At 42.4% G+C, this 14,423-nt stretch overlaps 1 protein-coding gene across 1 annotated transcript in view; it reads right to left on the bottom strand.

The window, feature by feature from the left end:
• Window positions 1-441: 441 nt before the first annotated feature.
• The window catches only part of ptprga (protein tyrosine phosphatase receptor type Ga), a 200,072-nt gene continuing 186,090 nt past the window's right edge, over window positions 442-14,423 (bottom strand). The window contains exons 16-29 of the mRNA XM_035389363.1: window positions 14,181-14,277; window positions 13,956-14,038; window positions 13,414-13,548; window positions 13,108-13,242; window positions 12,471-12,643; window positions 10,935-11,070; window positions 10,075-10,221; window positions 7,824-7,917; window positions 6,952-7,028; window positions 6,626-6,754; window positions 5,608-5,754; window positions 4,993-5,135; window positions 3,716-3,851; window positions 442-3,353 (exon numbers count right to left, since the gene is read on the bottom strand). Of these exons, the coding sequence (XP_035245254.1) occupies window positions 3,207-3,353; window positions 3,716-3,851; window positions 4,993-5,135; window positions 5,608-5,754; window positions 6,626-6,754; window positions 6,952-7,028; window positions 7,824-7,917; window positions 10,075-10,221; window positions 10,935-11,070; window positions 12,471-12,643; window positions 13,108-13,242; window positions 13,414-13,548; window positions 13,956-14,038; window positions 14,181-14,277 (1,779 nt within the window). The 3' untranslated portion in view covers window positions 442-3,206. The remainder of the gene's footprint in view (window positions 3,354-3,715; window positions 3,852-4,992; window positions 5,136-5,607; window positions 5,755-6,625; window positions 6,755-6,951; window positions 7,029-7,823; window positions 7,918-10,074; window positions 10,222-10,934; window positions 11,071-12,470; window positions 12,644-13,107; window positions 13,243-13,413; window positions 13,549-13,955; window positions 14,039-14,180; window positions 14,278-14,423) is intronic.

Raw genomic sequence — 14,423 nt, 5'->3', positions numbered from 1 at the left:
TAAGACCTCTGCTGTATATCCATTAATTTCCAAGGAAATTCATGTCAATATTGATGGTTTAGTAGTGGAGGCCAATGGACCAGTTTGATGTTTACATAATTATGTCTGAACTTAGAACAGGGAGTTACACCATGGAGTACAGCAACTGTGCGAGATGTCGAGGAAGATATGAAGGGTTCTGCATTGTGGCCATTTCCCCCCACATCATGGTACAAGATATTTTCTTTCTTGAGATTGATTACACATGACAGCGCAAGGCATAAGCTAAAAAAATCTCATTTTAAGACGACCCAATATAAATAACCACCTTTTTTTAATATCGCATGAATATGGGCCAAAATATGATGAGACCTCTTCACAGAGACCTTTTTTATCGGAAACAAAATAAAAACAAATTTACCAGCACTATGGTTTACAGAGCACACCAGAACCACCACAAACTACATCAAAACCCATATTTTATTTTATGTATAGCAATACAATTTACATATTAAATAACACTATAATAGAATGATTTGATATAGCTTTCAACAAAACAAAGCAATTTTTGTCAGGTTACAAAAGAGGAGGACCACCCATATTTTTCCACATGGGCCAATGAGACAAACTTATTCAGTGACTTACTGGATCTAGTCTATTGCACACACTGAGAATTTTAATTAAAAACAAAAATGTAAAAAGGAATAAAAAAAAAACACAATCACTGCCCAAAAAGTAATAGTAGGTGTGTCATTTGTTTGGAATGTGATGAATTACTACCTCAACGCACAGACTTCTTTTCCACATATGCACCACAAAAAACAATGAAGGAGTTGAAACTAGAAAAAAAAATAGCTTTATATGAAAATATAGAATTCTATGATTATATACCATAGATACAACATTTCCAGAAGATGGTTACTGAAGAAACAAAATATGTACATTTTTAAATTTCATGATATACACTAGTATTTGTTTAAAATGCAACACAAAGGAATGCTTGAGTTGAGCAGCTGAGGTGCTGAATTGGCAAAAACAAGAACAAAGGAACCAAATATAAACTCATCACTTAAAATGCCTGAAGTGGTATGCGATCAAAAGTCAGGTCTTTACCCCAAATGTTGGAGAGTTGCAATTATTTAATAGCCTCCTTTGTGAGGAGACAAAAAAGCTAAGAAAAAATGAGTGCATTTCTACAGAATTTTCTGGTTGCAAGAGTTATTTCAGATATCAGACTCCCTTTCATACAGAATAAACTTCACTATAGGTCACCCATGAGATAATATAGATAAGGGAAAAAGTGCCATTCCCCTTGTCTGTTGCTGTTTAAATTATGGACCCACAGCTTTTCAATGACAATTCAAAGAGCAAGGTAAGCAGTAAGTGAACTGTATTATACTATGGCCAATCTGTCAGTGCAACAGAAAATGCATTAGCCAACATGTGCCGTATTATATAGTTGTTACACTAAAAAAATGTTTAAACTTATCAAAAATGTCTGCCTGAAACAAACAGGTGCCAAGCAAACCTGAAATGTACATTTTAATTTCAGTCAAGTCATGGTGGGATGGGGAAAAGAAAACACGCATTGGCTAAAGAAAAAAAGCTCTTTTTCTGGCTGAAATGAGTTTATATCTTTGGTAAAGTTGATAAGATTAGATGTCCCCCAGTTTAATGTTTATTTACGACAGAAACACAACTCAAAAACTCTAATAGCAAGGCAGCTGTGCTGTGTAATGACAGGGTAACAGTTTTCTCCACTTCTGTTGAAATGTCCCATTTGGCCTAAGAGGAGGCATGTTTATACCAAGCGTGTGTTGTTTTGGAGGCAGAGAAGGAAAATCAGGTATCAGGTACGGCATTAAAAATGAACTTGGAGGTACTTGGAGCGGTAAACAAAATAGAGACAATAAAATATAATAAAACACATTTAAAAAAATACCAGGGTGGCTTGGGGGTAGGGTATGGGGGTTTTAGAACTGAGTACAATTCCTGCCTTCTTCCTTAAATCAAAATCTTGTTTACATTTAACATACATCCTACAGGATGTAGAGTCATCCCAGAGCTGAGCTGAAATGGAGGAAAAAGGTTCAAAACTGTACAAGAGGCGAGACATACCATCGCCGATACACATCCCTTCTCAAAAACAAAACAAAATTTCCGGGTTAAAAGGACTTCAAAAACCTCAACCATCAACCTCTTAAAAAATGATACCAACAGACAATCCAGCTAACGGCAAGTTTCTCCGAGCACAGGACGTGATCTATGGGATATGGAGGTTGCTCAGTTTTGCTTAGACTCAGACACTGAAGGTCATCTCATTGGCAGCTAGCAGCATAATGGAGCCGACGGACTGACCAGCCAAGCTAAGACAGACAGGCGAGACGAAAGGTCAGGAGAAAAAGCATCTCTGTCCTGTTAAACTTCCACCAATCCAAAAAGGAAATAGTGACGGGGCTGGCCATGGGTGCAGACATTTACAAAATCACAAGTTATACTGATTAAGGGTATATTCATATATATTAAAAAGCAGAATAGAAATCTTACAAAAGAATGAAAGTTCACAGTAGCTATTATAATACCACCTTCAAAAATTAAAATATGGGTTTGACTTGCTAATAAAAGGGATTATGGAAGTAAAATAAAACTATGACGCAAAATAATAACCCTATTGCTTATAGGTTTAATATAAATTAGCCTGGTAAATTTCAAAGCAAAGTATGTATAGGAAGCTTTCCTGTACAGAACACATTGAGACCTGTATTGTAGGGGACTGGGATTTGGGTGATGCAGTTCATGTACCACACACACAAACAGCTTGCTCTTCCTCTGTCCTCTTCCTCTCAGCGACCTAGAGAGTATGCATGGACGATACCTTTTATTTTCAGGTAGCTAAGAACAAGCAAGTGAAGCGTCGCCGTGGAATGTGGAGTCGGGGCTTGGTGATATTGTCGATCGGGTAGTTATAGGCAGTAACATTGACATTATAGTGCAAACTAGAAAGAACTGTGTTTCATTGTGTGAACTTAAACATAGGTGCAAATGCTCAGTAGGATAACATTAAGACATAAAATGGCAAAAATAAATATCAAAAACTTTTTATCAGTGTAAAAAAGTAATCAGGTTATTTTATTTAACCAAGAGTCTGGCAAAAAAGGCCTCAAAAAAGTCTGTCTAGTCCTTGAAGGTTTACAAATTAAGTGCCTCTTTACTCTCCTCCACCGTCTTCAAACGAGCGACTCCATGCTTTCAGCAGGGTCGGACTCGTCCGTGATCACCAAAGTGCCGTTTCTGTCCATAGATGTAGGTCCAATCCCGTTCTCCTTGGTGCTCACAAGGCTGAGCATAGCTTTGTAAAGGTACTGGTACTGATCCTGGAGAGAGGGAGACACGGTGGAGAAAATAAGTGTTTGAACGGTTTATTCCATTCAATTCATATTTAGCTTTTATTATTTAACTTGTTTAAAGCAAAAGTTGATTTCTCACTTCGGTGCTCCAATATTCACTAAAAGATACAACTTATTTATGATGAGCACCAACTGCAATCATAAAGTATTAAAATAATTTTTTTTTTTTAAATTAGTATTTCGACATATCAATTATCACGTGATAATGTCACAGATTTATAATGTATTTCGTTTTTTGTGTGTGTTGTATGAAGTGGTGTGCAGCAAGTGCATTTTTTTGTTGTTGCCATTTTTGTGCATTATGTCCGTTTCACTGCTGTCCTACTCACAATGTCGGTGAAGACTCCAGGTCTCATGAGGTTGATCATTTTGGCCACCTGATATATGCCCACTGCATTCTCACTCTCCAGCTGCTGAGACAGGGTGGTGAGGGCGCACAGCATACCGGCCGACACAGCCCCAAACCTGCCAAGGGGGGAGACACCAGCGCACTTACTCCTGTGCACTCTGAGACACTGTCATCTTAGGAGACTGTCCAAGATACTCCACTTTGTGTCTGTCTGTGCCGGGCTGAATGCTGGGAGGCACATGACCTACAGCTGAGAATATCACAAGACAGCTGTGGCAGAGTTTCTTTCTCACATTCTCTCTACATTACATTACATTACAGGCATTTAGCAGACGCTCTTATCCAGAGCGACGTACACAACTTTTTACATAGCACTTTACATTGTATCCATTTATACAGCTGGACATATACTGAAGCAATGCAGGTTAAGTACCTTGCTCAAGGGTACAACGGCAGTGTCCTTACCCGGGAATCGAACCTGCGACCTTTCGGTTACAAGCGCAGTTCCTTACCCACTGTGCCACACTCTAAAACATATGTTAGCTGACATCCTGTTCACCAAATAGGTGAACACCCAACATCTCTGTTTCATTAGAATATCTTTGGTGCAGCATGGAATCAAATGGAGAAATGAATCACAATTATACAGACAAAAGTCCCACCAAGGGAACTTCTGGGCCTGTAGAGCCCCCTTGAGGCAGGAGGCTCCTGCAATGGAAGCCACTTGTTTTCATGGGCTGCATTGAGAGATCTGAAGTGGATACAGGCTGCTTAACAATGCAGCCTTTCCAGCTAATGAATATGTAACAAATTAAGATGCCAATCTGGCACTTAGGGGTAAAGCTAAGACTTTCAAGATAAAAATGCACAATTTGTGCTTTTGTTTTTTTTTTGTTGATGATGAGTAATTTTAATGATTAAAATGAATAAACATTAGAAAGCCTCTATTAGGTAATTGTGTGCATTGTTCCTTTCAGTAAATGCCTGTTGATATTAAACTTGATAATTGTTTTAATTTGGAAGCTTCTGAGAGAACAAGGGGATTATAAATATCAGAACTGTATGAGAAATTGAAACCCAAACCTTCTCTTTGTGTAAACGCATATGTATGTGTGTTTATGCACAATGCAACATTTCTAAAAGATGAGAAATGGTTGGAGGCTCCATCTATTCTACTCCATCAAACTGTCTTGCACTCATCCTCCAAAACAATTGGCTAAAACCAGAAATCGGAGAATGTGGGAGGCGGTCACTCACTCGTCGTGCACTATGGTTGGTCCATCTCTCGTCATGGCCTCCTCCTTGATGACATTGATGAGCTCAAAGGTGCTGCTGATTGGAGCATCGGGGTTGGGCCATTTTGGACACTGGAAGTGACGCACTTCCAGCACATAATCATCCTGAGACAGAAAGCTGCATGTTACAAACGCACACAGGACTGGACACACACACACACATCCCTGTAGGTGCATGAAAACATACATACGCGCACACACAGGCACACACACACACACACACACACACAATGCATCCACAGAGACCAGGGGCAAAGAAATCTCCTGAAGCTATAAATGAATCTGACTGAAAAAAGAAAATAAGTTCCACTCTTGTAAAAGAGCAACTCAGTTTGTATGCACAGAGAAATACAAAACATGAAAACAAAATCCTGCCTTATCAATTCGATCAGAACGTTTAGTCCCCCCCAAAGAGTATTTATCCAATCAATACACAGGTGTTATGGGGTTAATTAAATGCATAATACATCACCATATACATTGCTCTGAAAAGGAAATCTGTAGTAATAATAACAATAATGACAGTATGTTTTGTAATTAGAACTAATAATAAGGTTGCTGTAATAGTTCACAGTACCTGCGTGGCCTCTAGAATGAAGTCATGGATGATGATCTGCTCCTCGTTGGAGAGGCACAGTCTGTCCTTACTGATGAGTGTGACGGTGAAGGCCTCGCAGTTCATGGCCTCCTCTCGGCTCGGCCAGTAAACAAACTCGTCCTCCGCCTGCGCGGAGCGGAGAGAACGGATCGGATCGGAGCAGGTCAGAGAGCGGCGGCGCGCCCCAGCGCAGCTCCCCGGTGCCCACAGTTTACCAGCTGACAGCTTCATTAGGCTCAGATGTGCACGTGTGAAAGCAACATGAGGGAGCAACAGCTAGAGGTAATGTGCCATATCCCCACCGAGCCGCAGCAAAGCGAGTATTTAAAAAAATAAAAAATAAAATCACTTCAGAGACACAGAAACAGTTCCTATACGCCTCCATTTCAAGGGCTTTTCGAGTCCTTTCAAAGTCCTGTTCTCACAAATTCAAGAACACGCGTAAATGATGTGCTGACTATCCATGAGGCAATGTAAAACTGGCCTCGATATCTCTGAAAATGAAAGAGCTAGTTCACTTTCTGGAGGGTGTTTTCTTGCTTTATACCGGGAATCCCTAAATGCCCTGATGCTGCTACTATTAGATTTGCATTTAAAATGTCCAACTGAATATACAATAGGCCAACTGAAAATGATACTCTACAATAGAAATAATATAAAAATGCCAAAAAGTGAACTATCCCTTCAATGTTCCAGTATCAACTCTTTCAACCTCCATCCAAACCTCATTCATTTTGAGTAGAATGTGATCTGTGAGAGTAATTTACATAAAACATGTTCATCGAAATCTCTCAACAGAGAAATTTGCGCACTTTAATGCTCCTCTCTTAGAAATATGTTATGTTCATGTTATTTTCATTTCTTGTTTTCTGAATGGAAATTCTTAGCCTGGGAGCTAAGAAAAGCAGAAGCAAACCGGATTTAAAATGCTGAATTTTAACAGTACTGCATAATTTGAGGGAGTGGTCACAGTTCCTGGGACTGGCTCTGTACCCACCAAGCCCTGGTTGTCCGGCAACATGACGATAATTTGTGCGTTATGGTCCCAGATCATCCTCCAGAAGTCTTTTGTGGTGTGAGGCAAGGGGTGCTGGGTAATAATGAACTCATTGCTCCGGTAATAGCCCTGTGTTGAGACAGACAGCGAAATCAGAGGTTGTGCGATTGCGATAAAAGAGAGGAAACTCATAGTTTAAATTGTGCAGTTATAAACACTCAGGACCCACTAAGGAAGCGCTACTTCAGTCTTCAGTGTGCAGTCCCTTACCTCTCAATTCAATTCTAGGGTGACTAGTGATTAATGGCAGACAAATATGTGCTCACCATTATGTAAGAGGCGTTGATGTAATCGGTGCCTTTCATTCCAGGAAGTGGAGCCAGACCCACCCTGGCCCGCTCCGCTATGAGGAGAAATGCATGGAAAATATCGAATCACAAATCACCTCAAATTACAGCAAAAGAAAAAGCATCCTGGCTCTGAGACTCACAGACATTGGCTAGATTCAGATTGCAGGTAAAAGTGGCCCAATTCAGATTTTTTCCCCTTCATATGTGACACGGTTTCGATGCTTTTAGAACAGTGTAAACAGTAAGAAACCACATGGAGGCGCACTTTTTCAGTTCTGATTGTGTGCCACATTTGTATGCGGAAACAAATCGGATACGTAGCCATGTGGCCTGTGTGGATGCTAAAATCAGAATTCTTCAGCCTACACAAGCTCTTAGTATGCCAGTGCATGCCAGCTGGCCAGATTGTGCCCTCAGGCAAAGACAAGATTGGTTCAGAAGGGCATTCCCGGCCCAACCGGACATACACCAGTGAAGTGATCTTTACATCACTCTCCATGCAGCAGGTTAATGTCATCATAACAATGCATTGGCAGTATTGTATAGTTGGGTAACTTAGAAATGAATATGAACAGTCAGTCTAAAAAAAATTAGAATTAAGCATTAAGGCCTGCAGTCTGAATGAAGCATATACAGCCAGTATGAAGATGGAAGTCTAAATACACAGAAATATTTGTCATTATTTTATGTAAAGTGGATTAACATGAAAGGAAACTTTTAAAGGAGGTGTGTGTGTGTTCATGTTTGTACTCTGTGTGTGTGTGCGTGTGTGTGTGTGTGTGTCTGTGCACGCAAGAGAGAAAGACAGAGAATGGTTGTGTGTGTGCACAATGCGTGCGTGAACTCACAGGGCACCACAGAGGAGTTACGGTTCTTCTCCTTGTTGCATTCTTTCTGTGCACTGAAGCACTCCACAAACCTGGCGTTGCACTGCGTCACCAACTGCAAAAGAAAACGCAGGAAAAGCTGCAGTGAGCCCTGCTGTGTTAGTGATAGAGCCACCAGGACACCTACAGTAAATGTATGCTGCACCCCTCAGGATACCTACAGTTAAAAGTATGCTGCACCCCTGAGCCCAGACAGGTGACCACGTGCTTAAAGAGAGCGATTCCTCTCCTGTGCCACCTACTGCATGCAGGGGCCTCCACTTCCCAGTTCAATAACTTCACTTCTAAAGAGAAGCTCAATCAAAAGTAATATGTGGTAAAAATCCTACTGACAGTAATACGAGAGAGCAGGCTCGGTTGCCTGAAGCAGCCGTTGTATTCATTTGAGTCTGAGTGCAGGCCATAACAACTTTGTTTTCTGTCTTCTCTTTTGCTTTGATAAACTCTATGAAGCTTTTCGCCAGGAAATGCATGATCACCTCTTCAAGTACAAGATGGCTGTCTGCTCCTCACCTTGCACAGCTGCAGTTACAGTAAGCAACCGCATGTCTATAAAATCAGTTTACATTTCTATGTACAGTACATTAAGATTTACCCTCTAATAAGTGTAGAATTTCAGGATATTACTTAGACTTCTTATGAAAGTGAAACCGTGTTCCTTTCTATTTTTGATGGTATGATTATGCAGCTGTGCTTACCAGGCCCGAGTCGGGCCTGCCTTATTCAGCCAACTTTAAATACATCTGTGCACACTGGCATGTTTAACTGAGATAAGTATACACAGACCGCCCCTGTTTTCAGGGAGAAGTGCTGCTTGATACCCACTCATTCCTTATGTAATGAGAAAGGCCTGCTGTGCAGTGATTGAGCGGTTGAATTGCCAACTGCTTTCGATTGCTCTGCCTATGCGCATGCATTATCCCAGTCGAGAGCGTGGCTGCCACAGGATCCGCTGTCAGGTTATGAACCATGAGGCTTGGAGTTGGAGCCACTGAGAAACTGCTAATGTTCGCAGAGAGATGTGGAATTTGCGACCACAGAGTGGCTCTTTGCGCAATTTTCACATTCACCGACTTCGGTTCAACTCCAGGGCTTGAAAGCAAGGACGAATCTGAACAGTTCAAAAGGGGAGAGCCCTCAGCTTCAGCAGATGGACCGGTGTGCTCACACTCCGCTGGATTTAATCAGCATTTGTCCTCAACGGTGACAAATAAATGCAGGCGTCCGTTCGTTTCATTTTTAACACATCTAAGAGATATTATTTTGGTGGTTGTTAAACCGGCCGAGCTGTTTGTACGTCCAAGTTAAATACAAAAGTTGATTGAATCCAGACCTCGGAGTCCATTTTAGTGATGTTTTCATTGTTGGTTGCAATGTGGGTTTAACTTTGAGGCTGGCATTTTCACATATTAGCAAGTTGAGGGATTTGTTTCATTTGGTTTAAATGGACAGTTTTATTCACAAGCTTTAATGAGTACGTCAAAGGTGGGAGCTCTCCTGAACTATTATACAAATTCAACACGCAAATGTAACTGTTTCCTGCTTCTATCTTATCCTATAGTTGTAACTTAGCCTTATGCTTTTTGCTATCATAATTTTTTTTCTTTCATTACCTTTCTATTGATTGGAAAAAATGGGTTACTTTCAAACAAATTAAATTGAATTCTATTGCAATGTCCATTTTTATCGCAAGAAGAAAGTCCAACATTCAAAATGTGCTGCAGAAAATTTGCGGAAAATTTAAGTATAAAATAAATCTAATGTGTGTTGTTACCTTCTGCTGAAGGTTAATTAAATTGAAACAAAATGGAAATGATGGCTTCATGAGAAACTGTTCGGTCTGACGTAACCAAGCGCCAGATCGCATTCACTATATGAATAAAGCGAGTCAATTAAGTCCCGAGCATGCTGTCGACCTCGGCAATGCCTTGGAACCCCTACTGAGATAAGAGGGTAGCGTCGTCGTGACAACTGCAGCCGAGCAGAATATTAACAAGGAAAAAGGGGGCAAGGGATTTTTTAGGGGATTTTCCCCCCACATTTCCACTGCATTCACGTTTCCTCACAAAGAGCAGGCCTGAATAAACAACATAACAACATGTGGGGGCATGCTCAATATGAGAAAAATACCATCTTTAAAAATGTATGCAGTGATACATGCAATGACTGTAATGAACATGTTAAAAGGACATTTAACAGGGGAGGAACATACCTTAAACTGTTTCTCCAGGCGCGTCTTGCCCCCTGGGCCAGGGGTAAGGATGCTGTTGACGTAGCTGTGGAGCTGACTAGCCAGGACTTCTGTCTCCTGGCCAAGGATGGCTTCCATCAAGGCATCGTGGATGAAAATGTACTGCTCCTGTGTAAGAGGACCATGGGAAATGCCTCAGTTGCTGAACATGGACAGGTCACCCTTTCTACATGTTTATTCCTGCCCCTTCCTTACAGTACTATGTGCCATTATGGCTGTGGGTCGGCTCAGCAAAGTGAGCCGGCTACTAACTGGGCAATTTACCTGGCTTATTTCAGTAAATATCCAGCCGGTTTAGTGGAGACTGTGTTACACACATATATATATATATATATAGGTTTAACTGTATATAAGACATATAAATACTTAATGCTTAAAAACACAGTCGTCAGCCAACTTTGAGAGCACAGCACATATTGAATGTGGATTAAGTGCATTTGAATAGGGGAGTGAATTATGTCATGCAAAGAAGAACCGCAGTGCCTTTGGTCTGGGCCTGCAGTAGACTGGCGACAAATCCTTCTCATTTGACCTTTTTTAACTCAAACATGACATGTGAATATACATTTCAAAGGATGCAACCCCTGCTGGACAAACAAGGTATGGTATTACTAAATGAGAGTAAAAAGGAGATCATGTGACAGTAATGTTGAATTAAATCTGATTGGTGATGTAAGGGGGTGGCATGCTTAGTGCAAAGGTTCTGATGACACACATACAGAATAATACACACACAAACATATGCACACACACAGACACACACACACACACACACGCACACACACTGAGAGTGCTGTGCTGACACTGAGGTGAAGGCTAACCTCCGTCTGGACCAGGTAGTTGCGTTGTGTCCTGATGTGTTTGAGGAATCCCAGCACGTTGACTGTGGTCTTCTCCTTTATCTGCTGCAGCATGCTGTCGATCACAATGTATGTTCCAGTTCTGCCCACGCCCGCACTGCAGAGGGGACGAGCAAACAGACAGAGAGGCTAAAACAAACCGCGCTCCGCCCTTCCCTCTTACCTGCGGCTTTCGCTTACGCTAAGAACACAGCCAAGTATACAGCGCGGCCTGAGAGGCTACATAATCCCCACATTATTGCATTATATCGCTCTGAGTTCCTCTGCACATCCTACGAGTTAATAAGCAGAGAGAGCAAAGGTTTAATTTAATGATTAACAGGCCCAACTGGAGAGCGGGCGGAGGCACTAACGTGCAGAGGGGTCGCCTGGGGTTACAGTCTGTGAGTAATGAACCTCGGTGTGGGGAGTGAGATGTCTGCTGAGGCCTGTGCAGTAATTGACTGTGGAAACAGTGGCGCTTTCACTGTGAGGGGTCATTATCTAAGTACCCCGGACAGGTGACATTAGAGCCATTACACTCATTATAGGGAATTTTCTGCAGGCAATTACAGTCTCTTTTTTTTTTAATGGTGCAACAGTAGTGCACGAGAAGGCACAGCTTGCGATTGGTTAGATCATTATTTGTGAGGCCTCTGTCCCTTAGGTGACAGAGATGCCACATACTGACAAAAAGAGCAATTAAGGCAATACGGGATTCTAGAGGAATGAATACTAAAGCTCAACAAAACCACATGTAACTTTTGAAAATACACAGATGCACATTGGTGGTGGGTGAGGTGAGTTCCCCTTCACTGTAAAGCACTTTGAGCATTTGGAAAAGTGCTATATAAATGTAATGTGTAAAAAAAAAAAAAATAATAATAATAATAATAATAGATGCAATACAACACCATCGTCACAAATATACTAATTAGAACAATCAACTGTTGTAAATTATAGCTCTGAAAACACTTACATGTTAAGTAAATATGAACATAAAAAAACATATCCATGATTTAACTATACAACTTAAATAACAACAATGTCCATTAGGGCCACTGGCCACACTCATGGTGCTAGACCGTAGGAAGCATCACAACATTGAAAACCAGTGTTTTAGCAGTACACACGACTCAACTTTGCTTATTATTATTATTATTAAAATGCCCATTATAGTGCCTGAAGTTTATGAGGTCTGGGAGCAGCACTGCCCCCTAGTGTTCTGAGTACCAGTAGTGGGCTGACACCCCCATAGACATATGAGTATGTCTGATATATTCCTTTCCTGTTAATTTCCCTTATTGCCTCCTATACATATGTATAATATAAAAATTCTGATCCCATGTCTCCATGGCAGTCCTCCTGTACAGACAGTGTATTGGCTCATATCCCTAAGCTGCCCCCTGTTGTTCCCAAACTGTACAAACACAATACCCATGTCTCCATAATGCCTCCTCTTGAACTTGCAGCATATGAATACGGCACCCTTGTCACCGCAGCGCCCCCCTACTGTACCTGCAGTGTACTACCAGGGGACCCATGTCCGGTGTCTGGGCTGCGGAGGACCGCCGCACGAAGGTGAGGACGGGCAGGGTGTACTCCGGCACGCCCATGTCAGGCCACTGTGTGTAGTGATACTGGATCACTGTGCGCTCGTTCTGCCGCCCCTTTGGGTTCCCCTTCTGACCCTGAAATGAGAGGAAATGAAATGAGGGAAAGAGGGGTTGGGGGGGGGGGGGGGGGGGGGGGGGGGGGAATCAAGAGGTGACGCCCATGCAGGTGGGGACACAAACCAGCTGTGAATTCCGGAAGACTGTTGGAGTAGCAGATGTTGACCCATTTAAGAATATTAACAATTTGAACAGGATACATTACATTGCATACACTACAACTATTTGACAGGCACTCTATTCCAGTGCAAAAACTTGCAATAAGAAGTGCTGGAATCACAGCACCTATCACAGCAACCATATTAAACTTCGCAGACAACAGTGATGGCATATTAAAAATACTGAACTAAACCACTTTGATCAGTAATTCAGTTCTTAAAGGTGTACATGTTATGGATTACCATGGATTAGACTTTAAGAAGTAAGTAAATGATGACGAAGGTGAGGGTGTGCAGGGGCTGGCTGGAGTGCCCGTCTCTCACCTTTTTTACTTTCGTGTTCCGTACTGTGAAGCGTCGCAGCGTGTAGCAGGCGTGTACTTTTGTGCTCTTTAGCGTCACCACGATGTTCCCGTACTCCTCGCTGTTCTCAGTCGGCCAGTACTGATCGCACTTTCTCTGCAAAGGACAAACGAGGAGAAGCCCAGTCTCAGCTGCCTGCCCTTTCAGCACACCACATGATGGGAAACCTGATAGTGACCTGTTTAAATGAGACTTGTTGTTTCTGCAGTGGCTGGCAATGGCCGTTAACTGAAATGACCTGGGTGCAGGCTGCTGTTCAGAACGTACCCTTCCTTTCTCCACCAGGTTTGTGATCATTACGATGATTCCAGTGTTCTGTTCCCAGATCATCCTCCAGAAGTCCTCAAAGGTGGACTTCAGAGGACCCTGAGCGGCGATGTAAGCCTTGGGCTTGTTATATCCCTAATGGACATAGGGAACACTGTGAAGCACTACACAAACATGTACACACAAACATATTCTCACACACACGCATGTACACACAAACATATTCCCACACACACGCACGCACGTACACACACATGCATGCACACACGCATGCACACATACACACACACACACACACACACGCATGTACACACACATGCACGCACACACGCACGTACACACACACACTCACACTCAGACACATGCACACACACATACACCCCTCCGCACACACAAACACACACACAGACACACACGCTCATGCACGCACACACACAAACACACCCCTCCTCACACACACACCCCCCTCCACACACACACACACACACACACACACACACACACACACAAGTATAGGAAAAGGAAAGGTTCCGTCCACTCACATCCACGTAGTTAGCATTGATGTAGTCGCTGTGTTTGGCATCCTTTCCCGCCAAAGGCCGTAACTTCACCCTGCTGTGATCGTCTGCGGAACAAGCGGGAAGTGTGGTAGAACGTTAATCGCGCTCATCTGCGGCAAAAACACTTTGGCTCCCGGTAAACACTGTCTGGGAGCGAAGGCTCAGAGATCAAGGCCCCGGTATTCCACAGCACGGACGCGCACTCACAGGCAACGATGTTTATGTATCTGTTCTTGTGCTTGTTGTCGGGGTGATTGGAGTGTTCCGACGTGATCTTCATGTCCGCTGTGCATCTCTGCACCTCCTGCGGAGAAGCACACAGATGGGGATGATCGCCCCGCTGAAAACCAGACATCTCCGAGGCACCGCGGGATACAATGACACTCTTCATCGTACCCAAATTTGCTTTCAGTGCGTTTTTATAATGGAAAACAACATAAAACAGATAAA

The sequence above is a fragment of the Anguilla anguilla genome, chromosome 13, assembly GCF_013347855.1.
Source record: "Anguilla anguilla isolate fAngAng1 chromosome 13, fAngAng1.pri, whole genome shotgun sequence".
In the NCBI taxonomy this organism is placed as follows: Eukaryota; Metazoa; Chordata; class Actinopteri; order Anguilliformes; family Anguillidae; genus Anguilla; species Anguilla anguilla.
The sequence above is the reverse complement of the archived record's forward strand: the minus strand, read 5'-3'. Positions and strand labels throughout refer to the sequence as shown.